General features: G+C 55.5%; 1 protein-coding gene across 5 annotated transcripts in view; it reads right to left on the reverse strand.

The window, feature by feature from the left end:
• Nucleotides 1–203: 203 nt before the first annotated feature.
• Nucleotides 204–13,450, reverse strand: part of NF2 (NF2, moesin-ezrin-radixin like (MERLIN) tumor suppressor) — a 49,028-nt gene continuing 35,781 nt past the window's right edge. For 2 of the 5 annotated variants that reach the window (XM_050906467.1, XM_050906465.1), the window contains exons 15-17: nucleotides 11,644–11,803; nucleotides 9,791–9,835; nucleotides 204–1,057 (exon numbers count right to left, since the gene is read on the reverse strand). In XM_050906467.1, the coding sequence (XP_050762424.1) occupies nucleotides 9,800–9,835; nucleotides 11,644–11,803 (196 nt within the window). In that variant the 3' untranslated portion in view covers nucleotides 204–1,057; nucleotides 9,791–9,799. Of the gene's footprint in view, nucleotides 1,058–9,722; nucleotides 9,836–11,627; nucleotides 11,804–13,450 lie in introns of those variants that run through there. The other 3 variants (XM_050906466.1, XM_050906464.1, XM_050906463.1) reach the window with 3 other exon arrangements.

A 13,450-nucleotide genomic window follows, 5' to 3' on the forward strand; every position in this document is an offset into this window, starting at 1 on the left:
CCGGGGGGTCCGAGCTGCGAGCAAAGGCACCCGCTTAAGGACAGGCAGGAGCAGGCAGCCCCAGCGCTCGCCTGCCAGGACACCGGCAGCCCCTGGCTCAGCCCGGGGAGGCTCGGAGGAGCCTGGGGGGGCCCACGCCGCGTTAGGGGGTGTCAGACCTGGGCACCCAGCGAAAGCCCGGCCCTGAGCCCCCCAAGCCCCCCTGGCCTCAAGCTGCCCAGGTTTGTCACAGTTTGCAAGAAAAAAAAAAGGTTGCATTTGGTTGGCACTAGCTGTTCTCCTGCTCCTTATCCCTTGCAGAGGAGGAGGAGGAGGAGGAAGAGGAGGAGGAGGAGATCTTCCTCCCCACCTCCTGCCCCTGCCTCCTCTCCCCAGAGAAGCAGCAGCCCTAATCCCCACAGACCGAGGTCCCTGCAGCCGCTGTAATCCCGCTCCCTGCCCGCCTGCCTCCCACCTCTGCCGGGCGCTGGGAGAGCCGGCGCGACGGCCCCTGATTTACAGCACTCTACTAGAACATGCTCTGTGTTCCTAATGGAGCTCCAGGCACCGCCGGCGTGGGGCTCCGGGGCCAGAACGCCGCTGCCGGCAGGAGAAGGCAGCCCGGAGAGATGGCATCCCTGCCAGGGGAGACCCTTCGGCACGCTCCTCCGCTGGCTGCCAGACTGGGGGGCACGGCCGCAGCCCCGATCCCGGCACCGGGGGAAAGCCTGGAGGGCCAAGCCAAAAAACTACGCTAGAAAAATAAGAAAAAGGCTGGGGAAAAAAAGGAAAAAAGAGGGGCAGGGAGGAGGATGAACGGACACTACGCTAGAGAACGTCACACAGTCCGTGGGCAGCCGGGCCCCGAGTCCGTCGGCGTGCAGAGGCTGGCAGCACCCAGCGGGGACGGGGGGGCGATGCCCGGCTCCCCGGTCCCGGTTGGGGCACGCCGGTCCTGGGGGAGAGGTTCCGGCTGGCGGGGGAGCCAGCCGGCAGGCAGCAGCGGTGCGGAGCGGCTGGTTGCTTCCTAGAGCTCCTCGAAGAAGGCCACGCGGGACTTGGTGCTCTGTAGGGTGAGCTGCAAGAGAGCAGAGGGGGCGGCTGAAGGGGGACGGGGCTGACCCCCTTCTTCCCGCAAGGCACCCAGCCCCAGCTTCACACACCCCCCCCAGCCCCGGGCAGGGTACCGGGGAGCTGCCGCCTTAATCCCCTCCTGGCCCAGCCCCTGCCTTTCCGAAAATCCCAGGGAAGGCAGAAGCAGGGATGTCGCGGATGATGAAGGCGAAGCGGAGGGCAAGGGGAGGCAGGCTGGGCTGGGCTGGGGGAGCGCGACCGCTCTCTGCTGCCGACACCACCTTTCCCCCAAGCAAAGGCTGCCGAGGAGCTACAGATTCAAGCAACGTGATCAGCGGCCCTGCAAGCTTTCAGGTTGTGGGATACGGAGGAGCCCGGACCAAAGGTGCCAATCCTGGGCATGGGAATGGGCCCTTGGGTGCAGCGTGCTCCGTCCTCTCCTTGCCCTGACCGTGGGGGAACGCACGGGGCTCTTGTAAAGCTGGAGGAGAAACAATCTCCATCAGCTGAGGACAGAGGGAGAACCACGCTCGTCTCAACCCACAGCTTCCCCAAAGCCAGCCGGGTACGTGTAACCTCTGTCACCAGTTAGGGACCATCCTCTGTCCCGTGCTCATGTCCAAGCTCAACCCATCACCCTTGATGGGACGAGCACGCGTGCCCGGTGTGGTCCAAGCAGCCACAACGTGGCTCGCCACCACCGTCCCAGCACCCGCCTGGGGCTGACGCCTTCCCCCTGCCCCAGGACCTCACCCCAGACCTACTCCCTCCATCCCGCAGGAGGACGGAGCTGGAGAGCCCTCGCTCGCAGGACTGTGTCCTTGGAGCCAAGGCTCTGCAGGACTTGGAAACCCAGCGCAGAAAAGCTTTTTGGAGCACTAGCAAGGCTATCCGAAAAATAATATCCCAGGGAGGAGCCACGAGCCCATTTTCTAACGGGCCAAACGAGAGATGAAAGAAACATCCTCAGTGATGAGGAAGAAATCACAGTATTTACAGACAACCACCCAAAGGAGCACGGTGGGAGAACTGCCACCTTCCAACCAGCTGCTGAATCACCGCAAGAGTTTGCCAAACCGGCCGGCTAATTGCAAAGGCTTCGTTTCAACTGGATTAAGCAGCAGTGCCTTCCGCCGGGGACGCCGGTTTTGCTGAAACAGGAATCCTAGGATCACGTTACAGTGAGTTAAGCCCCGCAACGGAGCTGCCAAGCGCTTCCCCCCACGGCCTTTCCTCGGTAATTCCTTCACAGCTCTAATGCCATTCTGAAAAAATCTGTATTGCAGAGGAAATATCTGCAGGGCCTTAATACCCTTTGCTGGCAGCATCTCCTGGGCCAGGGCTAGCTCTCCTCCTCCTTAGCATCCCCCTGCTCCTCCAGCATCCCCTCCAGAGCTGGATGGAGGGGGGATGAGATGGGACAGGGGCTCCGTGTGCTACGGGCAGCTCTTTGCCTCTCTTTCAAGGCTGGAGAGGGGAAAAAAAAAAGGGTGGGCAGCCCCAGCCTGCTGCCAGCCCCACTGATGGCCCCAGCGCAGGCTTCGTTTCAGCTCTTCCAGCAGAAATCCCGCCGGTGATCCCAAGCAGACACCTGGCTGGGTCACAGGCCAGAGAATTTGGCGTATAAAACCTGAGGGGACATCACGGCGTGCAGCAGGGTCCTTCCCTTCGAGCGGGGCTGCCGCCTCCCACCGCAACGCCCTGGTGCAAGGATGGGGAGAGCGGTCCCCCGGCAGAGAACGGCGCTGGGCGAGGGGGCGTCACGGGGCTGGAGAGGGGTGGGTGAAGCTGAGCCGTCCCATGCATTTGCACGAGTGCCAGGGCTCACACCGGAGCCCATCCGCCCACCGCAGCCCAAAATGGGGCAGCTTCGCTTTCCCATTTCACCCGGGGAAGACCTTGGAGAGACCAGACACCCCCAGGGAGGAACATTCACCCGCCAGCTATCTACTCCCTAACACCCTGCCGCTGAAGTCATCTCTTCCGCAGGCCGGATGGTGAATCAAAGCATCCCCCCAGCTCCCCAGCCCGCGGCAGCTCGCTCCACTAAAGCGCAGCAAGGGAAGATGCCCCCCAGGTCCCCCCCAGCAACCTCAGTGCCACGACGGAGAAAAGAAAGGAGCCGGCTACAACTGCTGATAAGGCAGAGAGGGAAGGTGTTTTCCCCAGGCTTATACAGGAGGTTCGACTATTTCGAGTCTGCTCCCTGCCTTTAGCCACACGCAGCTTTCCATTAATCCCCCGCGCGTTTTCGTGGTCCCGGGGTACCTCAAAGCACCGCTCGGGCAGCGGCCTCTGTGCCCAGAGCCGTGCTTTCCCGAGCAAATGCTGCTGCAGTGCCGGGGGAAGCACGCGGAGGCAGAGCTCCGAGGGCATCCAGCACAAGCACAAGGAGAAAGAAGAGATGCAGCCCTGCTCTTTCACCAAGGGCTTTCATCCATGACTTTCAAAGGCTCCCCGAGATGCTCGATGTTGCTTTTTTGACCTATCCAGGGAAACGGAGGCACGGGAAGAGCAGCCCAGCTGCGGGAACAAAAGGAGCAGGAGCAAAGATGGGTCTTGACGAAATGGGGTCCCACAGAGAGGTGTGAGCACTGAATTTCCAAGAGGGCCGTGCCCTGTTGCACTCGGCAGTGACCAGATTTTGCCATCTGAAAGGCAAAGACCACAGGGATTTCAGTGGCGACAGAGCAGGCACCTGCGCTGCCCGCCTCGCTCCCACTGTGCAGAGGCACCCCGCCGTCTCTCAGCACCCCCACGTCACGCTCTGGCTGTTTCCGAGAAAGCCAGGAGGCTCGTGCAGTGCTGGTGTCCGGGGCGGGAGGATTTCTTCCCATTTAGGCTCCCCGAAGAGGAGCCTCCGGCTGTCTTTCTCCCCAGTAACCTGGAAAAGCATCACACAGCGGGCATATTTCTTATTAGCCGGAGCTGGGTTATTGCTAAGACCTCGGCGGTGGCTTGGGCAGAGGAAGGGGCCAGCAACTTCAGGCTGCTCTGCCGCCATCCGCCCCGGAGCGAAGGCACCTCTGGCAGCCACCGGTGCGACCTCCCGCACCGGGAACGGGGGCTGCCCGGCAGCTCTCAGGCAGCTGCCTTCTCACATCCGATTACAGTCAGGCACATGAATAAAGAGAGAGGAAATCAGGATTGCTCTTGACTGCACACTGACCCTCCACCCACCGCCGCTCCACTGTGCCTGGAGGGAAAAATGCCCCCCCCCCGCTCCCTTTTTCTTTCTTTTATTCTTGTTTTTCTTGCTGTTGAGCAGTTGCGGGCAGGGCGATCCTCGCCCCCATGGCGGGCAGGGCGATCCTCGCCCCCATGGCGGGCAGGGCTCAGGCGAGGCGCGGAGGGAGAGCTCTGCCACCGGCCGGTGGTGCGGCCTCGACAGCGAGCGTGGCACGGCTGCAGCCTGACAAAACCCGAGGGGTGCGCAGGAGGAAGGCGGGCAGAGCCAAGGGCCGCTCCTCGGGGCACCGAGCCCCCCGGCAGCCTGCCTCATCCCACCCAGCGCTGCGGGGGTACACGGAGGTGCTGCGTAAGCCGGTGGGCGTGGGGAGCCCTGCAGCCGAGCTCGCTTCCCGTCTCCTTTCGGCTGCAAAAAGGATGAGCCCCAGAGAGCTCTTTGCAGGGAAATCTCACTCCCTCACGCAGGGAGCAACCGCTTTTGCTCTATTCTTTTCTGCACCGGGATGTGAAAGCGAGGAGGAGAGCAGGCAGGGAGGAGAGCACAGCCCTGCTCCGGCCTCTCCACCATCTCCTGGGGGAAAGCCCTAAGGTGGCCTCCAGCACCTCTGCAAACTCTCTGCACTCTCTGCCTCCCCTTTGCCCGGCCAGGCAAGGAGAAATAAATATACATACCCGTACCGTAACGTTGTGCAGGCGAGGCAGAGTGATTAAGAGCAAGTTACATTCTCGTCAGTGCGGAGAGGGAAAAAAAAAAATTGATTTACAAGCAGTATTATGATAATCTCCTTCCTGCAGGAGGGGGGGTGGGCTCCACAATGCACTCCCAGAGCCATCAAAGAAAATTTAGAGAGAGAGAGAGGGAGCGCAATTAAGCGGCCAGAGCTCAAATAAATCAAGATATGAGAAAGGGAAGAGTCCCACTCCCTGCATTCCTACGCTGGGGTTCCTCGGAGCTCTGCTTTTACCCAGGGCTGCTGGACTGATTTGATTTAAGAAAAACAAACAAAAGCAACCCAATAAGTCCCTCATAGCCAAACGCGGTTTAGAGCGGCTAACCCAATAACTGCAGGCACATAACTTCTGCTGGCAGGGCAAACCGAATAGAGAGAAACCGCCCGGGCTCCCAGCGAGCCCGCCGGAGCCGGTGCCCTCCCCACGCACTGGAGACGGGGCACGGGCAGGAGAAGGGGGTTGCAAATCACATCAGCCTTCCCCCATGCTCCCGGGTCCCGAGGAACAAGGAGAGATTTAACATCTCTCATTTCCTTGCCGTTTCCTTGTTTATCCTGCAGCCCGGCCAGGCTGGAGGAGAGGGTGACCCGCGCCACCCCCAGCGGCATCACCTCACCCCATGCGATGCCGGGGACGTCTTCCTGCTGCCGGGAGGGAGATCTACGGTCCCTGCTAAATCACCAGCCGGTGCTGCATACAGTAAATCCTCTTTATTCCCCCCCTCCCCGGCTCCCCTGAATGTCTTTCTCCATCCCTGCCCACTCCGCAGTCCCCACCGGCCAGGTGGACCTTTCAATTCCCACATTTACTTTTGAAACTAAAACCTTCCTATTTTTCCCTCCCCACCCCCTTTCCAGTCCCCACCTCGCCGTTTCTCTTACTCCCACGCTGCCGTTTATTCTCTCCCAAGCACAACTTTCCCCCAGCCTCCAACGCTTTGATGAGTGCATTTAAAAGAGAGAAGATGACGCTCCATTTGAAGGAAATGCTTTTCAAAGGCTGCCACAAAAATAGCTGATAGGCCTGACGTTTCCTAGTTTCCTTTCGCTCCTTGTAAACAAGGAAAGGAGGCTGCCGTGTCCCAGTTTAGCTGCCAGGGAGTTTCACTTCCCGGCTCCGAGGAGAACCAGGGCAGAAAGAAAATGAACCTCGCAGGGACACGGCCTCGCACACACGGGTACGTGTGGGCAAGATCCACGTGGGATGCGCCTCCGTCTCCTCCTGCACTCAGAAAATGTGTGCCCAGAGATGTCTAGAGCTGCTCTGCTCACCGGCTACCTCCCGGCTCTCGCCTGCATCCTAGCCGGGTGCCAGGCAGGGCGAGAAGCCAGCATCCTCGCTCATCTTTTCTCTCTACCCTCACAGCTCCCGAGGGGACGGGAAACGCCGGTGCTGCTTCTCCTGGGAAGTCCCTCGCTGGTCGCGTGCCTGCTCTGCAGCACACAGCCTTCCCCTCTCCTGGTGGGAGTGGATTCTACAGCGATGCCACGGCAATGCTGCAGTTCTGCACGAGACTACGGAGCACCTCATCCATGTCCGGGCTGTCACAGGATCCACAGGAAAGGATGGACCCATCTGCGTGCAGCTCAGCCTGCTCTGTACCACCCAGGCTCCCTCCTTTTGCCCTTCCCAGAGCAGAAGTATTTCTTGTGCTGGTCCCCTCCCTCTGCAGGATGAAGCTCCAGAGGCACAATAATGTTCTCCTTCCCTGAAATGGCTGCGGTCCTCCATCTCCCCAGCAAACCACTGGAGTAAAGCGGAGCCGTTTCAGGCAGGGGAGTCTGCAGGTCCCAGAAGGGGAGAGGTGAGGAAGGGAGTCCACAGGAGATGACAAAGAGACCCCACCAGATTTGCTGAAGTCCTCAAGGGACGTGTTTCAGTGATTCCTAGCAAGATGCTAGCCAGGCGTAGCTGGAAAACAGGCAGAGGGAAGCCGTCTGCCCCAGCGCCAGCCTCCCGAAAACCTTCAGCCTGTCCAGATGATTAAAGTAGCCTCATGACATTTGGTGGTGGCACAGCAGCTTCGTATCCGCATCACGAGAGACTCCGATGGCAGTGCCCATCACTAACTCACCAGTGTCCTTACACTGCTGTAGAGGACAGACCACAGCATATCTTGAAGGTGAGAGGAGTGAAGACAAGCCTGCAGAAGTCCACTTTGCTCTGCCTCGCTCACCCCTCCGTGCTTGGCAACCCCCTCGTTGCCTAAACCTGAAGGGGACGATGCTGCGTCCGTAGGAACGTGATAGAACATGACTGTTCGTGGCCCAGTAATGGAGGAAGCCCAGACTAGTCTACTGGTGATAAATAAGCAGATTTGAAGTAGCTTATCCAAACCCCAAGTGCCTCAACGATAGGAAAAAATCCTGCGTTACTCGAATTGAGGGCAACGCTGCACCGCAACCAGGATCAGCCAGGAGAGGAGCCGGCAAGGGCACGGTCAGCAACAGCTCACCCCACCACCAACACCCGCACAATCCCCCCGGGCACCAGAAGTGCTGGCCCCAAGGAGTGAGCTCGAGCCCCAGAGAAACGCTGCGTCCGAGAAAAAGCCGAGAGCCGCGTGAGAGCCTGGCAGGGAAAGGCCAAGCTCGCCTGTCGAAGGACCAGAGCGCTGCTCAAGGACAAAGCCCCTTGTCTGGGAACAGGCGTGGAGATTTGCTCCTTGCCTGGATACTTCAAAGGGCTTAAATCACAGTAAATAAGCATGACTGTGCAAGAAGAAAGCAACTAGAATGAAAGACCCGATTGTGTTTTAGAGCAGCAGCCTGTCCTGGGAGCCTTCCTACACCAGAGGATACGAGGAAGAAGTGGGTTTTTTCATCTTCTACCACAGCCTAAGCGGCAAACCCTCCCAAAACCAAGCCAGCTGGAGTCAATAGCACCAGCCCACGGCACAGAGCACTACGGAGAAGGGAAATCAGCTTCCAGATGAGGTGCTTGTGCTGTGCCCACAGAGCTCATAAAAAAGGATTAGCATGTTAACCACGTAATTAAACATGAAAAAACTTAGCAGGCGTCTTCAAAGGCAGGCAACAAAACCCAGAGGTCACACCGCAGCACTTGCTGTGCATCTGGTTTAATTATGGGGGCTCCTCCCAGGCACCGAATCTCTCCCAGCTGCTGGATTAGTCTTTTCACAAATTGCCAGGGCTTCACTTCACCTCCTCCTGCTGTGGCCACAAGTGGATTTTGCCCCAGTTTCACCTGCCATGGAGTTCCTCAAGCCCATCGGGACGGGACAGTGGGTTTCAACCACAGCCAACCTGCCCCAGAGAGACATCCAACGCCTCCCCCAAGGTGGCCCAGACCTGCAGAGTCACCCCTCGTTTTAGCCTCTTCCCCAAGGAAAGGCTTAACAACAAGAGCAGCCTGTCTTGGGAACACCCGCAGCCCCCCAGAGAGCGGCTGGCAGCAGCCAGCCAGCACAAAACCCTAACTTGAGTGATTTACAGCCCTGCCTGCAGCCCTGAAAGGGCTGGTCCGCTCAAGAACGGCACAAACTTGTGCTGATCGCTTCTGCGTACCGGCCAGGGAGAAGTCTGCATCTAAAGCATCCTCCTGCCTCTGCTATAGAGCTCCAGAGGTGCTGGGAAATTGCTCCACGGTCGGCTGTACGTGCCCGCCACGCAGGCAGGGCTGTGCAAACCCTGCGAGTAACTTTTAACAAAAGCTTTTTCCAAAGGTGCTTACCACCAAGGTTTGCCACCCGCCTTTGTGAGCACTGCTACCGCAGCATCAGTGCCGTTTCTTCCCTTAGCGCTACCACTCAAAACTCGCTAAACCCTGTGGGTTGTGCAAGAACCACGGTCGAGGAAGGAGCAAAAAAAGCTTCCCCAAACTCCTCCTCCCAATGGAGGGAGTCGATGCTCTGCACACACACAGCCTGCGGATTGAGGGCAAATCCTCGGAGGAAAGCAGGCTCCGGAAAGAAAGAGACATGGCGTTAACAGAGCAGGAGTCACCGGAGTGCTGAAGGAGGCAGAGGACAGGCAGAGGCACCGCAGGCAGGCAGGAGAGTGGCTGACAGCCGGTGTCCCCAGGCACGATGGTGACCAACAGCACTACCTCCAGCACAGTCTCCCTGGATCACCCCCAGCCGCAGCCTTGCCCAAGAGCCACCCGCAGACGCCGGCTGTCCCTCAACCGTCTGCCTTACGTTCCTGTGATACTTCTCAAACAGGCAGACGGTGATAACACATCCACGTGCTGCTCCGCTCCAAGACGGAGGTGCGCATTTTTAGCCTGTTATGACAGTTTTGGCAGCAAAGAATTGACGGGGGTTGTTTGGTTTTTTTTAAAATCCTGAATTTCTTTCTGCAGCAAACAAGGGGGAAGGTCCTGATTTATCTCATGAAAGAAATCTTCAAAGGCCACCCTGAACCTCCAATAGATTCCCGGCCACCGGCGGCACAGCAAAAAGAGGCATGTTTAATTATTTAAGCATCTACGCCTGCACTCCCCCACTGACGCTGCCAACTCAACTTCTGCCAAGAAAGACGCTTCCCAGCACGGAGGATCAGGTGCAAAAACGAATGCAGAGGGGCTGTGAACGCGACCGAGGGAGCGAGAGCCGGGCAGGGTGGCTGCCTGCGACATGCTGCACGGGTTCACCACGGGGACGGGCAGGGTGCTGCACCGCGGCGAGCCCGGTCTCACCGGCACCGCACCCCACTGCGGTGCGTAAGGAGGGTTTTAGGGGTGGCAGCAACGGGAGCTGGCTAGAGCGGTGCGTATCACAGGCAAGCTCATGCACGGGTTAGTATTACAGCCAGTGATCCCATCACCCCACGCAGAGTACCTTGGAATAACCTACTTTGAAGTCTCAAATGCAGATAGGTCTTCTGCCCTGGGCTTGAGGCTAAACCAGCAAAATAAAATGAACAACAACAAAAAATAATCCTCTGTGATACGAGTAATGTCATTTGTGCAATCTGTACAATTTGCCTGGAGCGCTGAAGTGATCAGCAGCTTCCAGGTAGGGCAGAGGGTTGATATCATTTAAGTACTGCTGAACTGCTATCCTCTTTTCCATTTCCAGTGTCTTGCATTTTCCTTTCTATCACAACTGCAAAGACAAAAGCCCTCCTGACCTCCTGGCATGAACAAAAGCAGTCTGTAATTTTATTCTGATGTGCTCCACTAATAGACTATTATTTAAAAACCTTTGCTCCTCCGGCTAAGATGCAGGAGCCGGGCAGCCTCGGTTCTCTCCTGAAGGGAGGGGACAGGACAAGACTCCAGCTTCAAAGGAACAAAGACTGACCGCACAGTCCCAATTACAGCGATGAGCCCTGACAGACATCGAAATGATTGCCCAGCCACCTTCTTTAAGTGAGACAAATGGGACCATCAGCTCTCTATGAACTCCTCTCTGTCAGAAGTGAAAATTTAGCATTTTCCGTTTAAACCAAGGACTCTGAGCACGGAGACAAAACCTAACAAAACCTACTGGGATCAGAAATGTCTTCAGATTCTACGATGACCAAAGAGCCTATGAAGATTTTTATATTCTCTGCTCTGGTGGGACAGGAACCCGAATAGCTCAGGGCTAGCATGGGGAAACCAGGAAGCGAGACCCGCTAGATTCATTTTCCTGCCCCAATTCAGTGATCATGAACTCCCAGCCATGAAAGTCAGCATGAACCAGTATTTTCAAATCCTTTCAGACGTAACTCTCAGCTGGGAGTAGTAAAGAGAGAAGGATTTGTTTTTAAAACCTGGAGTTGTTACCACAGCCTGCATCCCGTGCCATACAGATTTCCGAACCCTTCACAAGGACAGGGGCTAGCAGAAAGCCAGCTGGGTAAAAGCCTTTGCAGAGTAAAAGCCTTTGCAGGTGAGTGGGGCTGACCACTACCTCCCACCGTACCAATTACGGATGTGCCCCCAGCCCCTCGTTACACTGAGCCTGGCTGGGAGAACAGCAGAGCTACTAAGCAAAAGGAAAAGGACGGGACGTAAAAATAAAGAACGGGCCTTGTTGTGACCTTGCAGGTGTGCACCCTGGGCTAGCAGACCCAGCCATCCTAAATTTTGGCTAAGTTACTCATCTCAGCTGCATTTCTAGAGGCAAGTGGTTCCAGGATCCACAGCACAGGGAGCAGACGTGTCACACACCCCCTGCTAGCGAAAGATTTTGCTGTTAGTATTTGAAGCTGTACTACAGGTTACTCGAGAACAGATTAAAAGGGAGGACGAGGCTTTGGGCTTTTTCTACTGAGAGCCCCTAAGTCAGGAGTATTTTTGCCCTTATTATTCACCAGACAAGCTCAATGCTGCCTCCTTGCCATGCCTGTAGGGAATGGTTCCCATAGGCAGGTAGGGCTTTTCCTGTTCCTGGGGTGACTAGGGGAGCAGATCCCTTCTAACAGCTCCCCTGTACAGCTTTTGTTAAGGTTCAGCAAGACCTTCAAACCTCGAGACCTTTGCATCCCTTCACACCGCACTGAAGAGACAAGGCTTGGTTGTGGCAAATACCAGCCAGGACTACCAGCAGCTGAAATTCTCTGCACCCTGGTTCAAAGCTAAGCAGCCGGGGAAGAAAGCCTAGATCAAACAATTTTATTATAACAACTTGTGCAAAAGCTAAACCAAACGGAAGGGTTATTTTGTTGTTGTTTTTAAAGGATTTCATCAGGCGAGATACAAACTGGAGCCCTCCGATACCTTTTTAATAGTGTTGTGTTTGCTGTTGCCTCGGCTGGCATTCTCGTTGTGCAATATGTCCAGAGCTGTCTCTCTCTCCTTTAGCTTCAGTGCCTCAATTTCTGTCTTCAGCTCATTCAGCTGCTCCTGCAGGTGCTTGCTTTTCTCCATGTACTCTACCCTAGCACAGACAAAAAAGTCCTGCATTAGTACTGGCCAGCTGCGTGTGGTGACATGATACCGATAATGGCAGCCGATAATGGAATGATAACAGAAAAACCTTATCTTCATCATTTCTAGTGTGTGGAACCGACAACATTAGTTTACAGCACACAGTAAACTACTCCGAGCAATGATTTGTTCGTTATTAAAAAGAGGACCCAGACAGCTGACCCAAGAACAAAACTGTAAGTTACATTACTATAAAAAAAAAACAAAGCCAAGGTGGAGCTGTTGGATGATATTTGTAAGTCTGCCCATTTCCGAGTGAAGCTGCACCATGACATAAGTTAACATTACACAGTTTCAGTCTACAAGATAGCGGTTTAAGCAGCGCTGCTCTACTCCACTGCACCCTCTCTCAAACCCAGCTCTCAAACTCAAAGGCATGAATCCTTCCCGTAAGGAAGGACCCTGATGTACTGACTTCTCATGTTTTAGAGGGATTTAGCTTGTAAACCGTGTGGGAGCAAGTACTGCCCCCAAAATATCAGGTATCTTTTAGACACGCAGCATCCCTGGGAGAGAGAAAGGTCTCCCAAAAAAAGAAAGAAAGAAAAAAACCCAAACCACTCAGCCATTCTCAGGATTCAGCCCTAACTGCCTTCCATGACAAAGCATCGACTGGAGAAAAATCACACCATGCCAGCCTTGTACTTGTGATTAAACACCGAGATCCAGGTCAAAGTACCAGCAGACTAACAAGAACCCTTTCAGAGTGCCAAAATTTGTAGCGAGGCTTATCTCAGCACCCGAGGAAGGCGAACAGTCCCAGAGAAGTCAGCAAAAGCATGCTATTGCTTTCAGCGTTTGGTAGAGCCAAGCTCTTCCTGCTTAGGAGAGTGGGATGACCTAGTTAGCAACCTGGGTACAGAACCAGGAATTATCCTGTTATTTTCAGCTTCTATCTTTTTCCTTCTGGCTTTAGGAAAAGTTTTTAACCTCTGTCTCTAGCACAGTGGTCTGCTATTTCATACACGGGAGAGGGTACTCAGCAGAGGCAAAATAAACCACCCTCTGGGATCCAGGGGCCTTTCATTCCAGCCCCAGGAAGTTTTGGCCGGAGCGCTATGTCAGAGCCCTTCTGGCTTTGATCTACTACCCAATCGATGAACAAAGCACGTTATTACTACAGAGATTAAAATCTGATCTGCTTTGATTTCTGCTAAATTTGTAATTTTGAAGGCTACACTTACACCCTCAGGAAAACACAAGATCAAAGCTCATAATCACATCCAAACTTGCTTGCGCACACTTTTTATATATAAACATGACACAGATTCCAAGAAAAAGGGGTTAAAGCCCTAACGCGGGACCTGAGCGCACACTCCAGCTGTCTTTACATTCTCTGGACACACTGCAAATGTACAAGCACCAGCCTGCAATAGCTCAGTGCACCAGCAGTCAGACTGCTGCTAACTCTTTTCCATCAACGTGGACAATTCAAGCCTAAACAAGAGCCAGATTAACCGTAACGGAGAGGAATTGACTGGTGCAGGGCTCAGCGTGCTTAAACTCGCCTTTAAGCGGGCAGTAGAGACGCATCTGTGACACCAAGTCCCCACCCAGAGAAACGGTCAACCAGTAGCTACATCACGCTCTGGGCAGA

The sequence above is a fragment of the Gymnogyps californianus genome, chromosome 16 (genome assembly GCF_018139145.2).
Source record: "Gymnogyps californianus isolate 813 chromosome 16, ASM1813914v2, whole genome shotgun sequence".
NCBI classification, from domain to species: domain Eukaryota; kingdom Metazoa; phylum Chordata; class Aves; order Accipitriformes; family Cathartidae; genus Gymnogyps; species Gymnogyps californianus.